The sequence below is a fragment of the Sceloporus undulatus genome, chromosome 2, assembly GCF_019175285.1.
Source record: "Sceloporus undulatus isolate JIND9_A2432 ecotype Alabama chromosome 2, SceUnd_v1.1, whole genome shotgun sequence".
NCBI lineage: Eukaryota > Metazoa > Chordata > Lepidosauria > Squamata > Phrynosomatidae > Sceloporus > Sceloporus undulatus.
Window position 1 is genome coordinate 158,814,338 of NC_056523.1, and position 27,993 is coordinate 158,842,330.

Genomic DNA, 27,993 nt, shown 5'->3' on the forward strand with positions numbered 1-27,993 from the left:
TTGTTTGCAAGAATATCATGGGGAACTTTGTCAAAGGCCTTACTGAAATCAAGATATACTATATCCACAGTATTCCCTCCATCTAACAAGCTAGTAATTTTATCAAAAAAAGAGATCAGGTTTGTCTGGCATGACTTCTTTCTCTGAAACCCGTGTTGACTTTTTGTGATTATGGAATTGCTTTCTAGATGTTCACAGACTCTCTTTTTAATGATCTGCTCCAGAATCTTTCCTGGTATTGATGTCAGACTAACTGGACGATAATTGTTGGGATCCTCTTTTTTCCCCTTTTTGAAGATGGGGACAACGTTTGCCCTCTTCCAGTCTGCTGGGACTTCTCCTGTTCTCCAGAAGTTTTCAAAGATTATTGCCAATGGCTCAAATATTACATTTGCCAGTTCTTTTAATACTCTTGGATCAAGTCCTGGAGGCTTATATTCATTTAGTTTAACCAGATATTCCTGTACTATCTCTTTACTTATTCTCTACTAAATTTCCCCTATTCTGTCCTCTGCTCCATTATCCTCAGGTTGAGCATCCTTTGCCTTTTCTGAGAACAGTGAGGCAAATTAGGTGTTGAGTAATTCTGCCTTTTCTCTGTCCCATTAGCATTTTGCCATCTTCTCCATGCAAGTGGCCCTACCATTTCCTCCTTCTTTCTTTTGTTGAGGACATATCCAAAAAAGCCCTTTTTATTGTTCTTAACCTCTCTAGCAAGCCTGAGTTCACTCTACGCTTTAGCTTTTCTGACTTTACCCTTATACAGGCTAGCTATTTGTTTGACTTCCCCTTCAGTGATTTCCCAGTTTTTTCCATTTCGTATACATGTTCCGTTTAAAACTTAGCTCAGTTGAAAGTTCCTTAGTCATCCATCCTGGTTTCTTGAGACACCTCCCATTTTCCCATTTTTCTTCCTCACTGGAAATGTTTGAAATTGTGCCTTCAGTATCTCCCTTTTGAGAAACTTCCATCCATCCTGAACTCCCTTCTCTTTTAGTATTCCTGACAATGGGATCACCCTCAGTATTTCTCTGAGTTTACTGAAATCAGCTCTCCTAAAGTCTAGGAGACTTTGTCCTCAAAGCAAGTGAGGAATTTGCTAGACCTTGACGATTTTGTTGAGTTTGAATTCCAGCAAATATCAGGGTAGTTGAAGTCATCCATCACTACTACATCTCTCCTTTCTGAGTGTGTGGTCATTGCTCTAGAGAGGCATCATCCAATTCCTCCATCTTACTTGGAGGTCTGTAGTAGCCTCCCACAATAACATCCCTGTTGTTTCCCTCCCCTTTAACTTTTAATCGTGTATTCCATTCTTTTTAATTTGGCCTTTTTAAAAGATAGGTAAGAATTCATATGCTTTTAATTGTTTTTAGACAAAAGTTCATCGAAAAATGATACAGGAGTATGAGGTTGTGAAACTTTCATACCCCTACTGCACACTCTGTGAAGCAAAGTGACGACCAACACCGTGTGACACCAACAATAAAACGAATTTAATCATAACATTAAAAAATGTTCAGTAGAACAGGGGACCATGGGAGAAGGGGGGCATGTGTGTGTGTGTGTGTGTCATGATCATGCTGTGGCAATGTGTCTCTGGGCAGATCAATGTGTCATATGGGCAGTCGACTGCATGTACAACTGAGCGGCCAGTCACATGGCTGGTTGTGTGGGGCATTGAATGGGCTGGTATGTGGGAGGAAGAAAGATGAAGATTGGTGGCTGCTGGCCATGCATCTATGAGCTCATGCGCATGCATCTGCAGCAGAACAGGAAAAAATGGCATAGCTTGTACCTATTAATACCATGTTTTGGTGCATACATCCTTGCAGATGAAGTGGGGTAGTGGAGACTGCCTGTGGATGTTCGGTCCATTGTGGAAGCAGGGGTGCTGTCAGCAGGTTCAAATCAGGAAACCCTGAAGGTAAGCCGGCTTTCCCATTCCATCTGCTCAGCCCGTCAGTTAAGGAAGCCAATTCTGAGTTTGTAAGGCCTAAGCAAGCAGGGTTGTTAATAATTGTATCTTTTGGGGCCTCCACGAGAGTTAAGCTTTAAGATGAAGACAACTTGATGGCACATATCATCTCCTGGAGCATCCCACCCACCCAGACTATAACATGAGGCTTCTATTCCATTCTAACTGGAGTTCTGAAGATGAGAACTATTGCTATGGGTGAGGAATGCTCAGCAATATTTAGTTACCAAAACCAAGGCACTTGGAACCAGGCATGGATATAAATCTCTCAAAAGCTAGCTAGCAAAATAAAAACAAATGAATAAACAAACCAACCAGTGATCTGACATATATAGCAGGGCTTCCCAATCTGTGCTCCGAGGAGCCTTTAGGGCTCTGAGTGCACTTCCCAGGTGCTCTGCAGCCAGTCCGGGAAAAAGAAAGAAATAAAAATTGAATGCAATTATATACATTCCTAAACACCATTAATTTGTAAGAAATAGGGTAGGCCTCTTAGGGGTTCTGCCATAGAAATAAGGGTTCTGCGAGTCAAAAAGTTTGGGAACCCCTGCTCTACAGTGTCTATGAATATTGAATACACCTATCTGGCTCCTTGCTCCCGAATTTCCCTCAAATGTTACTTTTCTTAAATAGAAATTACAACTATTCCAGTTTTTAGAACCTACATTTTTAAATATTTGAAAGGTGCTCCATAGTGCAGGTGAAGAAAAAAAAATCAAATGTCACTTTGGAGCCACCAAACTTGGGAAGGGCTACCGTTGCTGCTCAATGGTGTGAAGAGAAGGGCCAGGAGGCAAGTCAGATAATTAAGAGTCAACTCTTTTTGGCTAAAGGGAGGGTGCTCATAATGTGCACCTTCTTATTATTTCCCCTCAGAATCTGAACTACCTTCCCAGATCCACCCCATCTGTAAGCAGCCGCAGCAGCCGCCACTCCTCTTAGGGCTTGAGAGCAGTAAGACGGAAGGTTCTGAATTTTGCACAAAATGTTATTCAATAGCATCTTGTGCTCTGTCCAAGAGGAAGCAAAGGTGTGTACATTACACTGATTAGATTCTGGTGTGTCCCCCCTACGCCCAATGGGCAAGAATGACAAGGCACTGTCAGTTTTGAATATATCAGTGCAATACTGTATATTCAACAAGATCCAGGAAGTAACATGTTAACTATGTTACTTATAACATGAAGACTACTAAAATAAACACCACTGTGTTCAATGGCAACAAATAAATGTTGTGAATTTTGCCACATTTACTGATACTTCCTTATTATTCTAAATTAGAATAGGCAAAATGCAGCCATGGGACTGCAAAGACACATCCCAGGCTCTTGTTGGGGGCCCTGACCTGCCTCCAAATTACCCTTTTTCTGGCAAGCATAAGGGCAAACTGCTACTCCAGGGAGACTCTAGGAGCGGTACTTCACCTTTTAAACAGATTGCAAGTTCTCCTGTACTGTTTATCATTTTTAAAAAACCTTTCTAAAAATGAAAAGTAGACTTGTGGATACTTTGCTCCTAATTTTTGACATCTGAGACAATCTATGCACCCCAAGGAGGGACCCAGGTCAGATATTTTATCCTGAGATCCACCAAGGTTGCCCGCCCTGTTACACTGAGAATTTTTTTTTGGTCAACTTGAGACCATTTTTTATTACTTCTACTTGTTTCTATTTAGGACTGGGCAAACTGAGCCTTGTCTTTGGGTCTGGGTGCCAAATTGCTCCCTCTGGAATTAATCATCACCACCCACAAACCACATTCAGCTCCCCCTTCTATCCACTGAATCACCCCTTAAAAATCTTTCTTCCACCAAAAGCATCTCTCTCTCTCTCTCTCTCTCTCGTGCGCCAGAACACTGGGGGCAGGGATTTACCAGCTCTGAAGAGCACCAATAAGATTGCAAATGGTGATTCTTTTGCTTTAACAAAAATACAGAAGTGTGATTCAGCAGTGGCTTTTGAACAAGAAAATGCGTAAAGAATGCACTTTAATGTATTTTCTAACTTTCCCCCCTCACAAATGTTAAAAAATAGCCAATACACTGGCAAGAGAAATTAATGATCAAACAAAGCACTGAGAAAATTACTAACATTTCCAAACTCTGTATACAGTGAACTATTCTGTTCCATTTATTTACTGCCATATACAAATAGATTTCTACATTCAGTATTATGTGTAACATGTGAATTCTAAGTGCTACACAACAAAGAGTGTTTTTAAAGTTTTTATTCATAATAGTATAACTGAATTCTAGTTCCCTAACACTGGAGATATCCTTACTGCCTTGCTTGAGGTATAGGGAGGATGACACGAAAGTTGAAAGTGCCTTGTCTTTCTTTTCAATCATCTTACTTTTTACTGAATTAGGAAGAACATAGCTATTCCTAGAGACCAGAAATGTGTATGCTCTGAATTGGGTAGTGCCATTTCCCTGTAGCAGCAGAAAGATCAAGGGGGGATATGAGGGAAAATGTGGTGGGAGGGGGCACTGAGGAAAAAGAGGGAGGCAGCAGAGCCTTCAGTCCAAGTACATGCAAGAAAGGCAAGGGGAACTAGCAGCCTTTAGGACCATGGTGAGGATGAGGGTTGCATGAAACTTCTTTTCAGGGTCCCTTAAAACCACTACACAGACTCACTGACCACTTTGTGCGGTGGTGTCTCCCACTCTTTACCTGCTCCTGCAAGCTCATTCCCTTAGCCACAACTTTCACTAGTAGTGTCAGTGTAGTTAGGAAACTCATGAGATTTTGGCACAGAGCATTGCCTTTGTGGCTCAGAGTGGCACCATTTTGGAACACACTGACTGATTGGAGCGAGGAGTAAGAGCATGTGGTGGGAGAAGTGGTGGCAAAAAGCTTTCATATTTGAGATCCTGCTTAAGTTTTGTTGAGACTTGGCTGTTAGGTTGGAGATGTGCTGCTGCTCCTGCTTTGTCGGACAAGGTAAGAGAAGAGGTAGCAGAAGAAACAATGTTGTGTGTGTGTGTGTATGGATGACTTGAACCTGTGTGGGAAAGGCATGTCTCTGGGAAAGGAGGGGGAGAAATATCCAGGGCTTACTCTTTGAAAGAATCTTTCACCTTTCTTGGATGAGAGTCCTTCCTCATGAGGAGAAAAGTGAAAAGCCAGCTGCACCCCTCTTCACCTTCTCAGCCATGCTGCAAGGCTGGCACAAGTGAAAGGCTTCTTGGTTGTTGCTCAGTTGCTCCTCCCAAGATGACTGGGTGCAAAGGGAGCAGCAACTGAAATTGGTTGTTTTAAATAATATCAAGAAATAGGTGTTGGTGTGTTTGCTAGGGCCATCACACAAGAGGAAAGGGAGCAGTAGCTTGAAAATGTTTGGGAATACATGGAACTGCTCTGGAGACAGAAAGACAGCAGCATTTTTGCTTTTCTGGAGACCTGCAGAACTTTGTCATTATCCATGTCTGGTCTGGACAAGGCATTTTCAGTTAATTCTTGAGCCATTTGGAGGATGTTGGCTGTTTTAGAGTCCCCCTAAAACAACATGTAGGAGACCCACAAAGGTTTTTTTTAGGCAGTCCATGTGTTTTTGTCATATGGAAATCAAAAGAAAATGAAAACATCTACAACTCAGCACAAACGTTTGAATCATACAACCCATTGTATTCTCTATTACCATGTATGGATGTGAGAGCTGGATAGTTAAAAAAGATAGGTAGAAAATCCAGTCATTTGTGATGTGGTGATGGAGAAGAGTGCTGAAGATCCCATGGACAGCCAAAAGGACAAACAAATGGGTCCTAGAGCAGATCAAGTTGGAAATCTCTCTGGAAGCCAAGATGACCAAACGGAGGCTGTCGTGCTTTCCGATACATCATGAGAAGGAAGAACTCATTGGAAAAGTCAATAATGCTGGGAAAGATGGAGGGAAGTAGGAAGAGAGAAAGGCCACATGATAGATGGATGGACTCTATTAAGGAAGTCACGGTTATGGGGTTGCAGGAATTAAGCAGAGAAGTGGACGACAGAGGGTCTCGTCCATAGGGTCACCATGAGTCGAGATCGACTCAAGGACAGTTAACAACAACAAAAATGTGTTTTTGTGGCTGAAAATAATTTTTGAGTGGTGGCCATGCCTTAGGAGAGCCTAAGGGCTACATTAGATCTCCTGAAGTGTTGCATGTAGCTCATAAGCTTTATGAATCTCTTCCTGTTATACACCCTTTGTAATAAAGGATAAAAAGAACCAAGAAGACACTTCTACTCTCTCTGAAACTGGTCACAAGAGGAAGCCAAGACATTCCCATCCACACACTCTGTTCTCAAGCCTTGCAACTAGTTGCAGAGACTAGATAAAAGTCAAGTAGCAGCCGTGATTAATTAACCTGTGATGGAGGAAAAGACACTATTGATAAACCACTGATAAAAGAACAGTATACTCAGATACATTTGGCAAATAGTTAGAAGAATGAAAAATGTATTTTTCCTCAAAATCAGCCATTAAGAGATTTGGCTGTGGTGGGGGTTATATAATAATATACTGTATACATCTTTTTGAGGGGAAGTATATTATTTACATACTAAACCTGTTAGCCAACTCATTAAAAGATGCTAATGTAGAAACAATTTCAATCCTTGTGGCTATTTCCTATCCAGTCACATGAACATGAGCTTTAGAAAAAATATTATACATCTGAATATTCTACCAGGAATGATATAGGTCTTAGAGCTCTAGAAATGATGCATATTTGACTGGCCAGAGTCAGGATTATAAATTATTCTACTCACATTTAAAATAAAACATGTCAACATGATCGGGTCACAAGGACAGTTTCAGAATTTCTCAGAAGCATAATTAATTAATTAATTAAGGAATTCATGCCAGATACAAGGAATAATAGAAAACCAGAAAGAAGGAACAAGGGTCAAGGGTGAAAGTTCAGCATCTGACAGCGGTTGCAAAACATTTCTTGGCCATTAATCTATCTTGTCTATTTATAACTGGTTTAATCTGCTCTGAGGCCTATAATGCAGACTACAAATTGGAATAAATAAGTATATAATTAGGACTCCTCTTATAGCGAGACACATGGCATGGCAAATATCAAACTAAGTGACTTTCATTTTACTAACAGTCTGTCAGGCAAATCCAATGACTGAAAATACTGAGGATGTGATTATGTACAAATGCATTTAATGACATCAGTGAGAGCTTACGTTTTCACCCATCCATAACACAATGTTGAGTGAACACATTAGAACATATAGTTTAAGACATATATCTTACATTGGGATATGCAAACCATATCAGGACAGCCCTGCACAAGCCACTTGTTCATTTGTAGGCAATCCTGAGTGTGGGGGAGGAGGTGGCCTAGCACCCCTGTTTTGAAATGTCCATGACTGCCAGCACTATTCTTCACCTTGTCACTTCCCATTATTCTAAAATCAACAGGCCTACATTCATGGCTACTCAAGTTGGAGCATGGTGACATCATTTCAAGGCAGAGGGGGTGGGGAGAAAAAAAGCAAGTGAGAGAGAAGAGGTTCAAGAACAGCGTACTACTGTAGACATGAAAATACACTTTATATTAGAGCAGATTCACATTTTACATTTTGAAGTATTGAATTTAAAATGTTAGCAGTGTGAATCTGCTCCCATGCAGGTACGTCATGCAAGTGCAAATCAAATAAATGAGTCAAACTCCTTTTAAAAGTGAGGCTGGCAGTCCAACTTATACTTGGTTTCCTTGTAATTAAGTTCCACTGTGCTTATACTCTAGCAAGTGTGTTCTGGACTGCAGCCTCAGAAGCTATTTTAAACAGAGCATGTAAGGAACGAGTGTGGCTCTCATGTTTCATACTAATGTAAAGTTTCCAAAATTAAAAACAAAATTCAAATTCCATGTCTATACAGTGGTACCTCGGGATACGAAATACCCAGGTTACGAAATTTTCGGGATATGAAAAAATCCCATTGGAAATCATTGTTCCGGGTTACGAATGTTTTTTCGGGTTACGAAGAAAATTTTTGGTGCTTTTCGGCGCTTTTTCGCACGAAACGCGGCTTTTCCCCATTAGCGCCTATGGCAATTCGGCTTACGAAGGTTTTTCGGGTTACGAAAGCGGCCGCGGAACGAATTACTTTCGTAACCCGAGGCACCACTGTACTCTCAATCTCCTTCTCTCACACATAAACTGGACTAACGATCAACTGTTGATCCAAAGGGTGTTATATTAAACAGATACTTCATTTAGGTTGTCTCTTCCACTGATGAACTGAAGAACACACACTTTTCAAAAGAGGTCTTAAGTTGGTCACTTATTTTGAAGAAGCAGGAGCTGCAAGCAAGTCCACTATATACTTCTGGTATGAACTGGGGCCCTGAACCAGTTTTTTTTAAAACTGAAAATCATCTCTTCCTTAGTTAGTATTTCACTAAATATTATTACCTTTGGAAGTGAAGAGCAGCAGAAGAGAGGCATTGCAGCAAGAAACTGACAGTGAATGGGTCCTCTGCCTTGGTAGACAAATGATAGCCCCATACATTTATCACTCCTATTTCCCTCCTATTCTGTTTGCTCTTTGAAACATCTTAGGGGAGATCTCAAAGACTTGCACATTTTTTGACTTATATGAGCTGGACTAATAAAGGTATTACACTACTATGGATTTTAAAATTTTTCTCACAGCCAATAAGGTCTTTAGCTTCAAGCTGAAACATGGGAACGGTTCTTTTATTCCTGCATTAACGTACTGTGTTTTACTTTATCCCTTTCTTCCTGCTTTTTCTGTTTTCAAACTGGCTTCAGGTCGGGATACGGAGTGGAGACTACCCTGGTCGCCTTGGTCGATGATCTCCGTCTGTGCATTGACAGGGGAAGTGTGGCCCTGTTGGTGCTCTTGGACATCTCAGCAGCCTTCGATACCATAGACCATGGTATCCTTCTGGAATGCCTGAGAGAGTTGGGAATCGCTGGCTGTGCCTTGCAGTGGCTACGTTCCTACCTCTTGGGCAGATTCCAGATGGTGATGCTGGGGGACAGCTGCTCCTCTACAACAGAGCTGACATCTGGCATCCCTCAGGGTGCCATTCTGTCCCCCATGCTGTTTAACATTTACATGAAGCCACTGGGTGAGATCATCCGGAGACATGGGGCAGGGTGTTATCAGTATGCTGATGACACTCAAATTTATTTCTCTATGTCTCGGACTGCTTCAGTGACCAAGGAGGGCATCTCCCCACTGAATGACTGCCTGAAGTCAGTAATGGATTGGATGAGGAAAAATAGACTTAAACTGAATCCAAATAAAATGGAGGTACTTGTGATAGGTAACCCCAATCCAGGTATGGAGATAAGTTCGCCAGTTCTAGATGGGGTTACACTTCCCCTGAAAGACTGTGTCTGCAGCTTGGTGGTGCTCCTGGATTCGTCGCTTCAACTGTCTTCTTAGATTGATGCGACAGCCAGGAGTGCCTGTTATCAGCTTCGGCTGATACACCAGTTGCGCCCCTACCTGGAGCAGTGGGACCTAGAAACAGTCGTACATGCTCTAGTAACCCCTTGTCTTGATTTCTGCAATGTGCTCTACATGGGGCAACCTTTGTGCCATGTCCGGAAGCTCCAATTGATACTAAACATGGCAGCCAGACTGGTCTCCGGAAAATCCAAATTCGACCATATTACACCTATTTTAAAATCACTACATTGGCTGCCTATTAGCTTCCGGGCACAGTACAAGGTGTTGGTTATCACCTATAAACCCCTACACGGCCTGGGTCCAGTCTACTTGAAGGAACGCCTCCTCTCATACAATCCTTCCTGTACACTCCGATCCTCCGGGAAAAACCACTTACAATCTAGAAAGACCAGACTGGCAGTGACCTCCCGGAGGTCGTTCTCTGTCACTGCTCCAAAAACTTGGAATGACCTGCTGGAAGAGATTCGCCAATTATCCTCACTCGAGGCTTTAAAAAAGGTGACAAAAACCTTTCTCTTCCAGCAGGCCTTCCCCAATTGATAACGTCCAGAACCAATTGAATTCCCCTTTTATTATTTTTATTATTTGTGATTTGTTTTTAACTTTGATGTATTGTTATGTACTTTTTAAACATTTTTTTTACTGTTTAATTTTATAGTTGGGAGGGAGGGTTGGGTCGGGGTTTTGTGGGGCTTGTTGTTTTTATTGTTGTATATTGTATTTACTTTGTTGTTACCTGCCTCGATCCTCAATCGGAAGAGGCGGGATACAAATAAATATTTATTATTATTATTCACTACCCCATTTTCCTTCATGTTTAAAAAGTCCTAACCCCTGCAAAACTTCCTAAACTCTCCAAAAATGAGGGAGGGAGTGGAGAGCGAAACAGTACCATAGGTGTGATGCACATTAAATCCAAGCACAACCCATTTAACTTTTCAGTTGAAGGCCAATAAATTATATGATTTTAGATCCAGCAGCTGTAAAATATTTGAAGCCTCCTAAAGTTCCCTGGACTGTTCATTCTTCTAAGCTGAAAAGACCAAACCTTTTGAGTGCATTTATACTAATCAGAAAAGCTTGTCATCATCATAATCAAATGTAAATGTAAGTACAGTAAACGCTTGCTATCTGCTGGAGTATGGTTCCAGGATCCCCCACTAATATCAAAATCCATGGATACTCAAGTCTCATTATATATGATAATATAGCAAAATGGTTTCCCTTATAAAAATGGCAAAACCAATGGGTTTTTAAAAAATATTTTCAATCCATGGATAGTAGAATCCATGGATGCAGAATCCATGAAAAGAATGGTCAACTCTTTTAAATTAGATGTGGAAATTGGCTTCCAATTGGCTTGTGAGCTCAAGTCAAGCTGCTAGTGTTGACCTGTAAAGCTCTAGAGTCTAAATAATTTAAGGCCAAGATACAGTATCTGAAAGACACCTCCTCATATGAGCCTGCCAGAAGTTTGAGATCTTCAGAGGAGGCCCTGTTACATGTCCCAACAGCTCATTAAGGTTAGGAGAGTTATGTTGGTGGGTACATGTAGCAAGGCTTTCTCTGTGGCAGTGCTTCAACTGTGAAAGTTCCTACCCAAGGAAGTTAGGCTGGCACTTTCTCTTTTAAGCTTTTGGAAGGAATCCAAAACAGTACTGTTCTGCATGGCATTCAGTGTTTGAAATTCCTTTTTTAACTGTTTCAAAACTGGATTCTAGGGTTGTTTTTAGACTGCTTTTAGGAACTAGTATTTCAATGTATTTTAAAAATGTTTTATCTTTGTATTGTTCTAATTGGTTTTTATTTGGTCATTGCTTCAGGGGGGTCTTGTGTATTTAAACTGGACCAGGAGGTGATACAGTTGGACTAGGAGGTGATACAGAAATATTTTAAACAAACAAACAACCATAGTCATGCATATATTGTTACAAATCCCAGTATTCTAGCCAGCATAGCCAGTTGTGAGGAATGCTGGGAACTGCTGGAAGACCATGTACTGTAAATCCCTTCCATTCCACCTCAAACCAAATATCAAAACATGAAATACAAACATGAAATACACCCTGGAATCCTTCTCTGATTTGTTGGAGGAGAAACATGGCAGAAAGGGAGGGAGGGAGGGAGAGGTGTTTGCATCTCAGTAAGTCAAGTTCTACTTGTTGAAATTATGGATCCAGGCCAACTTTAATATTATGTCATTAACAGGTTTGTTTCCATGCTGCATATAAACTAAAACCACAGATAATGCAAATTAATATGTAAACACACACACACACACACACCTTTTGTCAAGATACACAAAAGACAAATTAAGTCAATACACTTTGAATACTCCCAGAATCCTTTCATTACTTAAAAAAAAGTGAAGGTGTATTTTAGAACAGAGGGGGCAGGAAGGATGAAGGCACAGTAGTCTGATTTGAACATCAATAAAGACTATACTTTGCAAAACGAGCACAGGGAGAAGGGAGAAAAAAAGACAGCAAAGAGGTGAAGATTAAATGTGCAAAAACATGCACTTGGGGACATGGGGGTGAGACCTAGATGGTGGAAATATGTGTAAGTGTAAGGGCAACAGGAGCCCTGGTGGCGCAGTGGTTAAATGCCTGTACTGCAGCCATTCACTCAAAACCACAAGGTTGCGAGTTCAAGACCAGCAAAAGGGCCCAAGCTCGACTCAGGCTTGCATCCTTCCAACATCGCTAAAATGAGTACCCAGACTGTTGGGGGCAAATTAGCTTACGTGCTAATTAGCTTACTTGCTGTTCACCGCTATGATCTTTGGAATAGCGGTATATAAATAAAACACATTAATTAATTAACAGAGGAAATATGACTCCAAAGTACCTGGAAAACTTCTAAGCAACTTTCTAACTATCTAGTAAACCTGGATAGAACATGGTTTGCTCCCATAAGAATATAAGTCCTTTCATCCTCCAAAGTAATAAAATGGTTGGTTGCCAATCCTAATAAAAAGACCATGGGTCACAAAATTAGTATATATTAAGAGACACTATCAATTTGCATGGAACAAATTCCTTTCAGAAACAATCTTTCATTGAAGTGTGTCAAAAGCAAAGTTTAACAGAATAAAGGCCATGCATCAGATTCACAAGTATGTTTAGTCCCAAAATTGTACAATTTTCTGCTGCCTACAATACTACAGTTGTGCATTCCATGTTGCTATATCAAGACCTACAATGAATGCTTGGGTTGCATCCAAAATGGAAGAACCAAAGCTAAGCAATTTTGAACTTTCATCAGTTCTAGAAATAAGACTACTGTTCTGAACTTTCTAGATAAACAGTCACATTAATGCATAAATCAACAAGAGATGAAAATCTTACAATGTCTGAATTCATCTTAACATTATGGGTTCTCTGCTTGTCTGGGGCAGAGTTATTGCTGGCTAGTTTAGGTATAAATTAAGAATTATTGCAGGGATAGGAACTTTGTGGTCCTCCAGATATTAGACTGAAACTCTCAGCATCAATTTGGGACATCTATGGTGGTCGTGTGAAAAAGCTAAAGAATTTTGGGGTAATGTATATAAAATGATGGCAACCATACTACAAGTAGATATTCTTTTGGATCCGTTAATTTTTTTGTTAAACATGACATGCACACTGGAGAGGAAATCAGGTAATTTTTTCCCCACTTAATGCTATATATCAGGGGTCGGCAACCCTCAGCCCGCAGGCCGGATGCGGCCCCAGCCCGGTCCTGCCGCCACCGCCTCCTCGGCCCCAGGCGGGACGGCCCTCCTCCTCCTCCACCGCACGGATGAGGAAGAGGAGGCAAAGGGGAAGCCCCGCGCCGCCCTCCCTGCGTGGGCCCTCCATGCCTCCCTGCGCGGGCTCACGCCGCCCTCCCCGCATCCCTGCGCGGGCCCGCGCCATCCTCCCTGCTTCTTTGTGCGGGCCCGCGCCGCCCACCTCCTTCTCCTCTGCCTCCTTCGCCTCGCCCCCAGGCCGCGCGGCGCATGGAGGAGGAGTAGGGAAGAGAAGAAGGAAGAGGAGGAGGGGGAGGGAGAAGAGGAGGAGGGGGGAGGAGAAGAAGGAAGAGGAGGAGGGGGGAGCAGAAGGAGGAGGAGGAAGAAGAAGAGGAAGAGGAGGAAGAGGAGAAGGAAGAGGAAGGAAGAGGTGGTGAGTGGCCAGAGGCCTCAAGGTTTTTTTTTTGGGGTGCTTTTAATGCTAACAAGTCTCCCTTGGTTTGACAATGATAGTGTGATGATGATGATGATGATATGAGTCAGCTTGCGAGGCATGCATGCACTGTTTCTTAAGCCGAGAGAGTGTCACCTTCCAAAGTGTGTTTTGGATGCTTTTAATGCTAACAAGTCTCCCTTGCTTTGACAATGATAGTGTGATGATGATGATGATATGAGTCAGCTTGAGAGGCATGCAGGCACTGTTTCTTAAGTCGAGAGTGTCACCTTCCAAAGTGTGTTTTGGGTGCTTTTAATGCTAACAAATCTCCCTTGTTTTGACTGTGATGGTGTGATGATGATGATGATATGAGTCAGCTTGAGAGGCATGCACGCACTGTTTCTGAAGCCAAGAGAGTGTGACTTTCCAAAGTGCCTTTTCTGTGTGTTTTTGGTTCTTTAATGGTGATATTGATATCAGAAAGCCTCTGAGGCATGGCCAATATAAATTGCTGTGATTTTTACAAACTCATGCGCAGTGAAGAAAAACCAAAGTCCCTTGACCAAGTACACACTTCTGAGAAGTACACTTGGTGCAAGAACGGTGAAACCACCTTGACATGTTCAATATGCATAGCCATGTTAAACCATGCTAAGTGTTAAACCCAAGGGCTTTGGTTATGAAATAAGCCTCTGAAATATGCAAGAGGCCACATTAAATAAAGCCATGTGAAATGCACAAATGTGCTATTGTGTGTGTTTTGGAATGCAGGTTGGGGGTGTTTGGCCAAAAAGGGACCGAGGAGGAGAGGGCGGGCACATGCCTCCTCCTACCCACGGGGCTTCGGATAAAGCTCCGCCCCTGGCGTGCGGCTCCGCCCCTGGAGGGTGGAAGCTCCACCCCGGCATGCAGCCCCGTCCCTGGAGGGTGGAAGCTCCACCCCCCGGCTTCGGCCCCCCAAGTTGTCTGAGGGACAGCAACCCGGCCCCCAGCTCAAAAAGGTTGCCTACCCCTGCTATACAGTATATGGTAACAACTGCAAGAATTCTTTATTCCAAAATGTGGAAAAATATTCAAATTCCTAGTATAGAAGACTGGTTAATCTCATTGCGAGAAGCTAAAAGTCTAGATATATTAACCGTCATGCTAAAGGAAAAAGAGGTAGATAAAACTGAGCAGGATTGGAATTGTTTGAATGTATCATTTTTGAAATCACAGATATAAATGTTAGTCATATATGTTCAGAATTATGGTGGAAAATGGTAAGGAGAAGCTAAATACATTTAGTAACATTGTTATGTATATATGTCAAAAAACAATGAAGTTTGACCCCTTACATGAGGCAAAGTGCAAAATTTTTTGAAACTTATTAACGTATTTATATATACATAAATCATAGCCTAATTAATTAATATTGATCTTGTTTATTGGAGGTTTTCAGAGCAAAGAATAATAGAGGAACAACTCACAAGTTAACTACGCTGCTAGTCCATACAGTTTACTCTGGAAGTATTCAGATGGTAAAACTATAAACTACTTATATGCGTTTTTATGTTGTTGATGTAGTTGTTGTTATTGTTATTGTCATTGTCATTATGTTTTCCTTCTTTGTTTGTCCTGTTTTTCTCCGTATTATTTGTAAGTATGTCAATGTAAGAATATGTATTTTTGTATTTTGTAAAATAAAATTTATAAAATTAAAAAAAAAAATAGACTGAAACTTTCAGAAACCCAAATCAACATTTCCAATGATACGAAATACTGGGAGTTACAATTCATCAGCCTCTTGAAGGCTATACAATTTACAATAGGAAAGAGGCTAATTTACACCTTCTTAAGAACTTTTCCTTTCTATGAACAAAAACACTTTCCTTGCTCTTTTTCCCTTCCTAATTATTAAAGAACATTCCATCTGAAAATTTGAAGAGGTGTTTGGAAATGCTGAAAAGAAACAAGCCAAATAAGAAAATAATCCCTTCTCAGCATGCTGTTTTAAATATGCTGGAAATTAAAGAATTAAATCAATTGTATTTTCTCATTCTGTTTGCTAACTCTCAACTTGCTGCTTTACATGCCTTCCAAAAATCACATCATGAAAATTAGCCCATGCACCCTGTGGAATAAGTCCTCGCTAAAGTCTATTAAACCAATGTAGTTTGATGATTCACTTTTAGCACTCAGCTGTAGCTACGATAATTCATGGGCTAACAACATAACAGCAATCGGAATAAAACTTTCGTCATTAAAAAAAATGCTTCAAAAGGACGTCCTCTTTTTCTATCCCAGCCAGGAAAGGGAAACTCTGACTGAAGACTGCAGTATCCCTTATTAGTGAAACTGGCTTCTCTACAGGCTCTGATGCCTTATAAAGACACACCTGTTGCAGCTGGTTCCTGCTTACTCAATGGTGTCATGTTGTCATATTATGAGGCCATTTCTGACAAACCTGAGAATTACTGCATTGGTAAATAAAGGTCTGCTTGACTACTTAGCACCAACCTCTTGGATTCAAGCAGTAGACTTTGATTCAAAGTTCTGTTGTTTTCCTTTCAAGTCAAGACACACAATTGGGAGTTGGAAGAAACTGATGCTAAAGTGTCCAAGATAAGATCTTTGCAATTCTATCACTACTTTTGCATGATACTGACAAGCTAGTATTTTACCTCCTGAGCGACAACCTCTGACAGACAGCAGGTTAATGAGGTACTTGTAAAACAGTTCAAAACCCTTCTGTTAGACAATGTGAGGCACAAATTAATTTATTCATCTCTTCTAAGAATGGCACTGTATAATGCAATGCAGAAAGGAGAAAGGAGCATTTACGCTAAGCTAAGGTTCTCAAAAGAATCCTAATCTTCTATTTCGTGGCAATACTCTCTCTGCTGGATACCTATGAGATTGTTTTATGCATAAAAAGAAAAAGCAACCCCTTTGAGAATGTGCCTATGCATTACAACGCGGCCCTCTCTGCTGTACTGAAGCCTGCAGCTATCAGCACTCCCACTGGGAAGCCAGGGGTTCAGAGTGGTCCAGGGAGCAGCTGCTAGAGAGAAAATTTACAAGGGAAGGGAGCAGTTTAAGTGTAACTTGCAGAAATCAAGGGATGGCAGCCTCAGGTCAGAGGGTAAATTTTAAAAGGAGGCCTCCCAGGAGAGCACAGAAAAAGGGTGTGTGATTAGTTCCGGAGAGAAAAATGCTTTCTTGATTTATTTTAAAAATTAATTTGATGGTTCCATGCTAATAAAAACACAAGCAAACACCTGCCACTTCTATTGTACTAGAGAGTGACATTCACCACCTACTTCTACTGTACAAATAAATCTTTGTTATCTTTCAGGAAGAGGATTTTAACTTAATAGATTCTATATAGCAGTGGGTTCAAAGCTGCAGATTAGCTAGAGAGCCTCTTGCTCAGATCTAGGCTTGCTCCCCTAACCCCAACAGGCTTGAAATGGCCCTTGGCTGTATTCCACCCCCACTTCTTCAAAACCAATATGAATAGACCAATTTGAATAGGAAATGAAATATGTCTCCAGAGAGACAACGGTTTACTGTAAAGTTTTTGCTGCAATGTGTGGTGTTAAAAATCTGTAGGAACACATAACCAGGCTTAATCTGTAATGAAAAGTTATAAAGAACACCCAGGTGCACATCTTGATATTATATAGGCTATTTGAAGCAACCAATAATATTCCTCAACAAAATTCAAGAGGGTCCTCCTCAGAGGGAGAAAAGCCATTTCTGAGCCACTGTACTTTATTTGGTATTAACAGAATAAAATAAAATATTTAAAGATAAATCACTGTTACAACTATATTTATTGCTGAACATCTTAACTGTTTTATGCAAGTAAGAGACACAAAGGCAGAAGCCAATATTTAAAGAAAAGCTAGGCAGAACCATGTATCTAAACCTAGCATAACAATCGATTTCTGACCTTGGGCATGTTATTTTCCTATTGGCATTTTTTCCATGTGTACAATGAGGATCAATTCACTAATGAAACTGGCTTCGTGCATATTCTTTAAGAGCACTGAAATCAGTTTATACTTGGTATTATTTTTTGTCAAGTATTGGGAAGGGGATAGTTGTGGGAAGCTCTTAGAGAGCATACAATGAGTATTTTGCCTCATCTACACAATTCTGCTGAAAGGAAATGTGGCCATAAATGCTGACAAAGCATATATTCTTCCTGAAAAATGTGCACCCCCGGTGACAGGGTTAATGATGTTTGAGCAGCCTCTCACCCTGACCTGCCCCTCCACATATTCCAGCTTTAATGCACTTGCATGATTTCACCCTGCCCCCAGAGCAGAGGGTGGGGAGGAAAGTGGCCTCCACGTCCAGTTATTTTCTACATGGTTGAACTCCCTGGTGCCAGGTTCAGTGCCTTACTGCAGAATGGAATGCATTAAGTGTGCAGTGTGCAAACCCCATGAGAGATGGAATAGTTTATTTGCCAAGGGTTAAGGCAAAATGACAGCCTTCCTCCTCCTCTAGGCTTTTCCAGAACAACATTTCCAAGTCTGAAATAATGAATAGTCAAGTTTCTTCCCTGCCCAACAATCCAGTACTCCTCTGTGGTAGTACTGAATTGCAGAATTGTCATGGAAAGTAATAATTCACTCTTATACACGTTTCTAGAAATTGCTACATTTCCTCCCTTCTTTCACCAAATCCCCACCATTGTTAATAAAGCTCATCCCTACAGGATAGACTAGAGCAATATCACTTGAACTAATGTATTCTTCTGAAAATTTATTTCCCCCCAGCTGTTCCTGAATTGGCTTTTTCTTCTTTCATACTTAGCATTTTTCTTACTAGAAGCATAAAAAAATCCAAGTCCTTTATCTTTTGTCTTAGGACTGTAAGGTCCTGAACCAAATGGAAAGGGGAATGCAGGGTATAATTCTCATTGAAGTGCTAAATGTGAGCTTTGATTGCATGACATTAGACTGCATCATGAGAGTTCATATGAGTATTCCCATATACAAATAAAAATAATAAATCAACAAATCCCCCACAAAGAAAACTGACTGTCAGGCAGACAGACAGGTTCTGGCTCAGTCGTTCTGTGATTTGTAAAAGTCCTTATGCAATCTGAAGTTCTATATCCAGGCCAGGTTTTCCTCCTTGGTGAGAATGAATCTTAGGATTGTATCCAATTTATCTCTTAGGGAACTGGGAAGAAATATGTGGTTCTCTGAGTTTGGACACCATTACGAGTATAATTCTCATCATGATTGATCATTAACAATGCTCAATGGGGCTGACTGAACTGTAGTCTAACATTTTGAGGGCCATGGGTTTCTCCAATGAAGTCTTAGGTGAAAAAACAAATCAAAACTATACAGTGGTACCCCGGGATACGAATGCGCCGGGTTACGAATTTTTCGGGATACGAAAAAATCCCATAGGGATTTATTGCTTCGGCTTACGAAGGTTTCTTCGGGTTACGAAAAAACCGCGGCGCTATTTTCCGCCACCGGAGGGCAGCAGAGAGCTATTTTTCCATTAGCGCCTATGGGAATTCGGCTTACGAAGGTATTTCGGGTTACGAAATTAACCGCGGAACGAATTAATTTCGTAACCCGGGGTACCACTGTAGTATATTGTTTTATTTACTGTATGCCAAGAAACCGGTATCCAAAAGAGACTCAGCTGGAAGGACTGTAGGGAATCTATGCTAAATAAATGCAGCGGTCCTTTGGCATCCACTGAGGTTTGGTTCCAGGACCCCCCACCATGGATATAAAAATCCATAAATGTTTAAGTTAAATGGGGGTAGTAAAATAGTGCTCCTTATATACAATGGCAAAATCAAAGTTTGCTTTTTAGAAGTTTAAAAAATATGTATTTTCAAGCTGTGGATAGTTGAATCCATGGATACAGAATATGTGGATATGGAGGACCAACTTTAATTCAGAATCCAACAGTGTTGGCTTACCTCAGTAATAAACACTGCAATCTAAGCTCCTGACACAAGCTTTTTAAGTTTATGAACAGGGCTTGGAGCTCAAGTAATGATACTGGACATTAAGATTCTCAATCCACCATCAGGTTTCCGCAAAACAAAACAAAACAAAGCAAAACAAAACAAAACAAAACATCCCCCCCAGAAGAATATTTTTTGAAGCATTCATTCATCTGCTATATAAGTGCTTTTCCCCTGGAACCTTACCTTTTTGGAGACTGTGGAGACATTCAAGCCAAATCTCTGAGCCCTTTCCTTTAATTTGTCTATATTTACCTAGAAAAGTCATAGCAAATAGTTTAATATAGTCTCTATCTATACTACGAAATTAGGAAAACCTAAATGCAATAGGTGTTCATATGAACAAATGAACAAACTTGAAACTGAGGGCTGGTATGAACAAATATGCTAAACCCGAATGAAAACACTTTGCAAATCTCAAAACTCTGTATACACCTATCCTCTTACCAATTCTGGAGTGGAAGGAGAACCAAGAGATGACATCCAGGGATACAGTACTTTACTACAAGTTATTTTAAGGTGGGTTCCTGCTGACCTTAAGCAGAGAAACTACACAAATATTAAAGGGTAAATCTAACTGCGAGTCTCACTTAGAGTAGACCCATTGAATCAATGAGAATTTGTTAAAATGTTCACATAAAATATCCTTAATTCAATGGATCTACTCTAGGTAGGTCTAACAATGGAATTTAGTTCTTTTCTTTTAAAATGGAATGACAACAGCAAAATACATTTAAAAATGGAGTTATAACATTTATTTTAAAGCTAGTTAGTACGCTGTCTCCAACACATGAATTTTAAAAAAATATTTTATTTTGCATTTTAACCCCATAGCAATGATATATACCATCAAACTATAAGAAAATTTATATGAAAGAAACTAATTATCAGATGGGGTGGAGTCTAAGTGTTAGTACTGCTATAGATGCTATATTTCAATATGTATCGAATACACACAATTAAAATTAAGAAGTAGGTGACCTAAGTCTGAACTGAATTTTTGAATGGGTTTTTTCCCAACAAAAGATGCTATCTTTCAGAAATTTTAATTTTCTGAATTAATCTGAGATCTTTCTTCCTTTGTAAGCATAGTACTCACTGGGAGACAGGAAGAACTCCCACATGAGATGACAGATTGGCTCCTTTGAAATAACTACTTTAAGGCCATGAGCAGCACGTTTCTCTTGGCAAACTGCAAACATACTAAGGTGGGGAGTATCACACTACATATATTGGAAGATGTCCAGATGACTTCCTTTAAACTAGCACTTTAGGTACACAAATTTTTTTTAGCCCTTATCCCTGACACAGCATCAAAATGGGAGATTTCTTTTTGTGTGACTCCTAGCAATTTGGCCCACCCCTAATTTGATCACAGAACTTACAACCTCAGATATTTCCTAAAAGCTTTGCACAATCTACTCCCAAGCAGTATGCAAAATCTTTTATAGAGAAATATTTAACAATCACTAAATAATTACAAAATGAAGAGCAGGGGTGAGAATCATAATGGTCTTCCATTGGTGTTTTACTGCATGTCTCAATAGCCATAGCCAGCACAGCCCATTCTACATAACAGAAGACTAAAATTCATTTTTCAACTCTTAGAAAAACATTGGCCATATTAGTGGGGCACCAATCTGCATTCTCTCAGTGTTTCTCTCAACAGTGCATTACAGGGGTACCCCGGGTTACGAAATTAATTCGTTCCGCCGCCGCTTTCGTAACCCGAAAATCTTCGTAAGGCGAAAAAGCCATAGGCGCTAATGGGGAAAAGCCGCGATTTCGTGCGAAATAGCGCCGAAAGGCACCAAAAAATTTTTCGTAACCCGAAATAACCTTCGTAACCCGGAACAGTTTTTTTAAATGGATTTTTTTCGTAACCCGGAAATTTCGTAAGGCGGCGCATTCGTATCCCGGGGTACCACTGTACGTGATTCTTTACAGAATAATGTATGTCCTTTTAGGAATTAAGTTCCTACACCAAATAACTTACAATTTAACAGTGATAAATATATACAGATACCCATATTGAATTGTCATTTTGGCTGGAAGTGAAGGTTAATAGATTAAGCCAAAAGCTTCACAGAAGTGATCTTAAATAAAGATTTGGGGAGTGTGTGTGTGAGTAGAGAGGTGTTTTTCTGGGACAAGTTCCCCCACAGAGGTAATGAAGAAAGTGTGAGAGAATTCATGGACCTTAACGACACCAACAAGAAGTGAAGAAAGTTGGTGAAGGATCATTATGAAAGAAATTAAGAAAGCTTTCTAGATAGATGAAGAGGAGAGAGATATGACATGGCAAAACCAGATAGTAGCAACAGCTAACATGAGAGAGAACCATAATATAAAAGAGTGCTTTAGCTGGGTTGGATGAGTGGCAGATAATGGACAGATTTGGGAAATATTGTAAAGAAAATAGCAAATTAAATACAGGAAACAAAGAAGTGGGGAAAATAAAGACAGAGCCTCCTGCATGTTTTACTACCTTTGAATGACTATGATAGACTCTATAGCTTTGATGTCATCATTTGTAGAAAAACCAATTATTATAACTTATTTTCCAAGGCTATGCAGTGACATTTTTAACAATGAGATAAACAAGATAAGGGACATGAAGCATACATCTAATCTTCTATCCCATTCAGTATGAAATATTTACAATAAGTAAAGGAAGCAAACTGTATAAATTAAATAATTATTCCTAGCACTGTGTTTAATGCCAACTGAGCTACGCATGCAGTGAAGACAAGTTTTCATAGTGTTAACTATGTTTTTTCCCTTTTAGGTATCATTTTAAAAAAACAACTAAGTTGCAAGTATAAGCAAGTTACTTACTGTAGTCTTACTTTCTGCAACAAGACCTAAAATTGGGATAAAAGTAACCATTAATTGTAATGTTTTAAAATAAATTCCTCCAGAATACCATTAATTGTAATGTTTTAAAATAAATTCTTCCAGAATACCAAAGCAGTGGGGGGGGGGGGGGGGGGGGGGGGACACCATACCACAAAAAAAAAAAAAAAAAAAAACAAAAAAAGGCATGGCCTAAAACTGATGCCCAAGAGGGAGAAAATATAATGGTTTGTATCTTAATTTAAGGTAAAGCTAACATACAGAAAAATTCTTATCCTTTGGAATCACTTGTGACCCTTGAAAATAATAACTGGATGATAGGAGTCCTGTTCTCAATAATCTATGATGCGGTATAGAGAAGGACATGGGAAACATATTTTTTTCTGGAAGCAAATGCCATTCAGCTCAACAGGACTTGCTTTTAAGTAAACAGTCACTGAACTTTGCTGGACAGTTAATTTATTTTAGGCTCTAAGGCCAACTCTGAGCAATTTGCCTCCCATCCCAAGAATCTAGGAGCTCCTGTGCCCCATTCCATGTTGTTCAGTAAGACTATTAAGGAAGGGGGATATGAGGAAGGAGGGGAGGGGAATTTCCCCTTCTGTTAAGGTATTACATGAAACATTTTATAGAAAGGAAGATTGGTTACTTTTCAACAGTGGACAGAAGGTATCGTGGGTTAACTCCTCCCTCACTAGGATATCTTCTGCCACTGCTGGAAAATAGGGATTTCTTTGCCTCTGAAAAAGGTCATATGCTGAAGTGTATTGGAAACAGAGGATTGGATCTTAAATTCCTATGAGTGCTATTCCTGGGATTCTCTGCTCGCACAAGGGATGAGACAATACTGTATTTCTTTATTCTCCCTTCACCTTGCAGTAGCTGTGTTTTGTAAAATAAATCTGCTCCAGAGGTTTAGGTGGACAATCTGAACCAACATGGACTTAAAATAATTGTTAAGTCTCAGACAGTTTAGATCCACTGAATCCACGGACCAAGTGAAACAATAGTAAGGGCCAATTTTCTACTGATTCAATTACTGTTCTCTAGTTCAGACTGACAACTGGACTTAGGCCAACAGAGGTTGTGCTAAGTCTGCAGGGGACAGAGATATTAAGAAAAATCACCTCCCCCTGCACTTCTTACTAATTAGAACTATTATTAGTCTGGAACCCCTTTAGTTCACTAAAGGACAGCAAAAAATCTCAGCCATTATATTTTCCAAAACATTTATCTTCTTCTAGCATTATTTTGGGGCTTTGCTTTTCCAGTCACTTTTGTGCATCACCTTCTTTTTGCTGCTTGGGACATATATCTTAACCTGTAGAACTATAGAAAAAGCAAAGGAGTGATGAATCTATTTTCATCCCTCCAGCAAAGATTAAATCTGTGACTGAGGAATCAAAAATCTTCATGCCACAGATAAAAGAAATAGTAAGAGCCAGTACAAAACTGACAAATCAGTTTCCCAGAGTATTCATTAAAACAGGCATGAAGAAAAGAGTGGCCTTGCAGGCATTGCTGGACTACGACTCCCATGAACCTTAGCCAGCACAACAACTTTAACTTGGATTACATTAATTTATCTGCAGTGAAACTAGAGCATTTCATATAACAAAATATACACAGAGGCAATACATCTAGCTTGCATTAACAGTTACAGTTCTAAAAAACACATCACACAGCCCAGGATAGAATTTATATGTTACAGTACGCCCTTTCTTTACATGGGGGATCCATTCCGGACTCCCCTGCATAAAGGGAATTCCGCCTATGCTCAAGCCCCCTTTAAATGAATGGGGCTTGTGCATGTCGTGGTGCAGCGGCACATGCGCGCCATGAGCACACACCCCATTGTTCCTTATGGGACATGTCACCCCTTCTCCCCATGCGGCTTTCAGCATAGTCTGAAAGCCGCGTATGACACAGATGCACTGTACTAACAACATTCAAAGTGTCAACAGTACTGTATTTTCACCCCTGTTTTTACAGGATGATTGTGGGGAAAGAAATAAACTATGCAGTCCACTAAAATACCTTTAGTTGAAGCTGTAGACATACCAAACCTGTGGAGAAGAGAGAAGACATAGTTACAAAGCCTGAAGTTTACAGTCCAAGCCACTACACAAACAGTTGATCCCTGAATCAGTTTAGCAAATAATGGTGGATTCACATTGCATTTCTGCTGTTCATGTTATCACCACCAATGAAGTAGGCTGGTTAGGTAACACATATTCTTGTGGCATGTTATTTATTTATAACTCCATAGGGCGAAGCAGATGGGCATGAAGGAGAGGCCTCTGGCTGCTCCTCCTGTGACTGACCAGGGACCATGGTGACTGCATGACCCACTCTCAAAGTCCCAAATGCACTGGAGGCAGGAGCAATTTTTCCCCACTCTTTTCTCCATCAGCTTCTGGTCACCTTAGGTAGCTTCAGAGTGACTCCTAGCCGCTCCAGGGGTGTGTGTTAATTGCATGCTACACCCCTAAAATGACCAGAAGTCGCTCCTTTTGGCCCGTCTGCTTCGGCCTCAATCTTTATAGTACATTTAAATCTCTGTACATTTGAAAAATCTTCAAAATTGTTTAGAGTGGATGGGGAACGTGTGGTTCTCGAGATGATGCTGGAATGAAACTCCCACCAACTTTAGCCAGCATGGCCAATGGCGAGGAATGATGGGAGCTGTAATGCAACAGCACTTGGAGTCATAGGCCTGGTACAGACTGCTGTTTTGTGACGGCCTTGGGCTGAAACCAGGTTTCAGGAGAGTGGAGCATCCACATGCTCTGCGCTCTCCTGGCACCATTTTGGCATGTGCGTGTTCAGACGGCATGCCAATGAAGTGCCTTGTGCGCCGCGTCTGAACAGCGTGGCGCACAAAAACGTCACTGGGTGCTGCGGTTGCCACGGCAAGGATCTAGGGGAGAAAGGGGCCGCCCCTTTCTTCTCATCTGTACAGCCCCATAGTCAACTTACCCAGATTTTAAATGAAAGGATGATAATTTTTTTGATAGCATACTGCAATAGGAGAGCAATAGTTGCCATAAAAGTAAAGTGTTATTTAAGGTACAAAAAATGCAATCTTTATAGATGGCACTCTGCAATGCAATGGCCACATGCTGTTAACTACAACTCAACCTGTCTTGCATCCAAGCTGTTCCAGCTGAGTAGTATTTAAGAGTTACAAGATACATTCATAATAAACATCCATCCATATAATGATTAAAAAGCAGCAAATAATGCATATAATACAAATACAGACTTACCGAGCAGCTCGTGCAGCCTTTTTACTCTCCAAACTCACAGGAACATTAAATCTCTCTGCCCGTTTCTGCATTCTCTAAAGTAGAATATAAAGTAGACAAATGTACATGTACAAATCTAAACACAGAAAAATATGCATTTAGCTCCAGATTGTACAACCATGCTCACTATATCTCTGCCTACCTCCATACATCATAGAGATAACTTTCATTCCTGTGTGTGTCAAATGTAGACAAATGTACATGTACAAATCTAAACACAGAAAAATATGCATTTAGCTCCAGATTGTACAACCATGCTCACTATATCTCTGCCTACCTTCATACATCATAGAGATAACTTTCATTCCTGTGTGTGTCAAATATTGCTTGAAAGACAAACTGCCGAAAGAATGTTATAAATACAGTCCATCCTCACCTTACGCGGGGGATCCGTTCCGGATCCCTCCGCGTAAGGCGAATTCCGCCTATGCTCGAGCCCCATTGGAAAAAATGGGGCTCGTGCGCGGCGGCACGCGGGGTGCAACGGGCGCGCACGCCCATTCAATTGAATGGGACACGCCGCCCCTTCCACTCTGCGCGCCCCGCGGCTTGAGCACTTATGCTCAAGGCCGCGTATGGCGTGACAGCGTATGGCGCGGGCGCACTATATACTATTAATACACAGTAAGTTCTTCAGATAAGACACTCAGATTCTATTCACAAAACAGTTATGGTGGTATAGATATTAAATTCAGTTTTGAAAGCAGCAGTTTTAAAAGATAATGACCATGACTGCAGAGAAGCTTGGCCCTGCTTAGCTGGGTCACTTCCTGCATGGATAGGCCAATAAGGGCAGTGCCAGTAGTTTAAACATAGAGCAATATAGAGACTTCAAAAGGACCAAAATGTTCCTTCACTTCTTCATCAGAGAGAATGTTCATACTGGGAGCAGCAAATGATGGGAGCAAGGAATCAGGAACATATCCCTATACCAGAAAGCTACAAAGGCAGGGGGAAGAAGGAAGAAATGCTGAAGTGAGACAGATTCTTTCCAGTAAAAACTTCACCCAGGATAAATACAAAAACTTAATAGTATAGAAATCTTAACATTAAAACCTCATGTTGGCTCTGACTCATAGCAACCCTGTGGATGAGACATTTCTGTACTATTCTGCCTAGTTCCTGCAAATCCATGCCCATGACCTCCCTGATTGAGTCTATCCACATTGCATGCAGTCTTCTTCTCTTTCTGCTGCCCTTTCCTAGCATTATAATCTTCTCTAGAGACTCATGTCTTCTTCTGATGTGGCCAAATTAAGACAGCCTCAATTTGATCATCTTGGCTTCCAAGGAAATTTTGGGCTTTATCTGCTTTAGGACCCATTCATTTGTCTTTTTGGTCATCCACAGTATCCTCAACATTCTTCTCCAGCACTACATGTCAAACGCATCAATTTTCCTCTTATCTGTCTTCTTCACTGTCCAGCTCTCACAACCATAAATGGTGATGGGAAATACAATGCTTGGATGATTCTAACTTTAGTAATCAATTGTATATCTTTGATCTTTAGGAAATTGTCTAGTTATTTCATAGTTGCCCTTCCCATTCCTAGTCTTCTCCAGGAACTCTGGTGGCGCAGTGGTTAAATGCCTGCACTGCAGTCACTCACTTAAAACCAGAAGGCTGCGAGTTCAATACTAGCAAAAGGGCTCAAGCTCGACTCAGGCTTGCATCCTTCTGAGGTTGCTAAAATGAGTACCCAAATTGTTGGGGGAAATTAGCTTACAGTTGTAAACATCTTAGCCACTGCTAGTTCGGTATGAAATTTGCTTCAGTCTTCTCAGAAAAGGCAAAGGGTGCTCAACCTGCGGATAATGGAGCAGAGAACAGAATAGGGGAATTTCAGCACAGAATAAAATCCTGTGGGCCTCCCTCCTCTTCCGTGGCCAAGAGGTTGGGCTATGGGGCTTTTCTGCCTGTTATTTTTATTGTTGTAGATGGCTTTTGATACTCTGTATTTTAATGTTTTATGTATGAATGTTTTAACGTTTGTTGTAAGCCGCCCTGATCACAGGAAGGAGCGGGATAGAAATAAAAACTTTATTTATTATTTATTATTATTAAGTAAAGAGATAGTAGAGGAATATCTGGTTAATCTAAATGAATTTAAGTCTCTAGGACCAGATGAACTACATCCAAGGGTATTAAAAGAACTGGCAAATGTAATATCGGAACCATTGGAAAACTCCTGGAGAACAGAAGTCCCAGAAGACTGGAGGAGGGCAAACGTTGTCCCCATCTTCAAAAAGGGGAAAAAA

The 27,993-nt window shown here is 40.6% G+C and overlaps 1 protein-coding gene across 1 annotated transcript in view; it reads right to left on the reverse strand.

Annotated features, from left to right (window-relative positions):
• The window catches only part of LOC121920433 (SAP domain containing ribonucleoprotein), a 103,605-nt gene that overhangs the window by 37,125 nt on the left and 38,487 nt on the right, over positions 1-27,993 (reverse strand). The window contains exons 5-8 of the mRNA XM_042447572.1: positions 25,696-25,769; positions 24,464-24,492; positions 22,409-22,434; positions 19,757-19,825 (exon numbers count right to left, since the gene is read on the reverse strand). Of these exons, the coding sequence (XP_042303506.1) occupies positions 19,757-19,825; positions 22,409-22,434; positions 24,464-24,492; positions 25,696-25,769 (198 nt within the window). The remainder of the gene's footprint in view (positions 1-19,756; positions 19,826-22,408; positions 22,435-24,463; positions 24,493-25,695; positions 25,770-27,993) is intronic.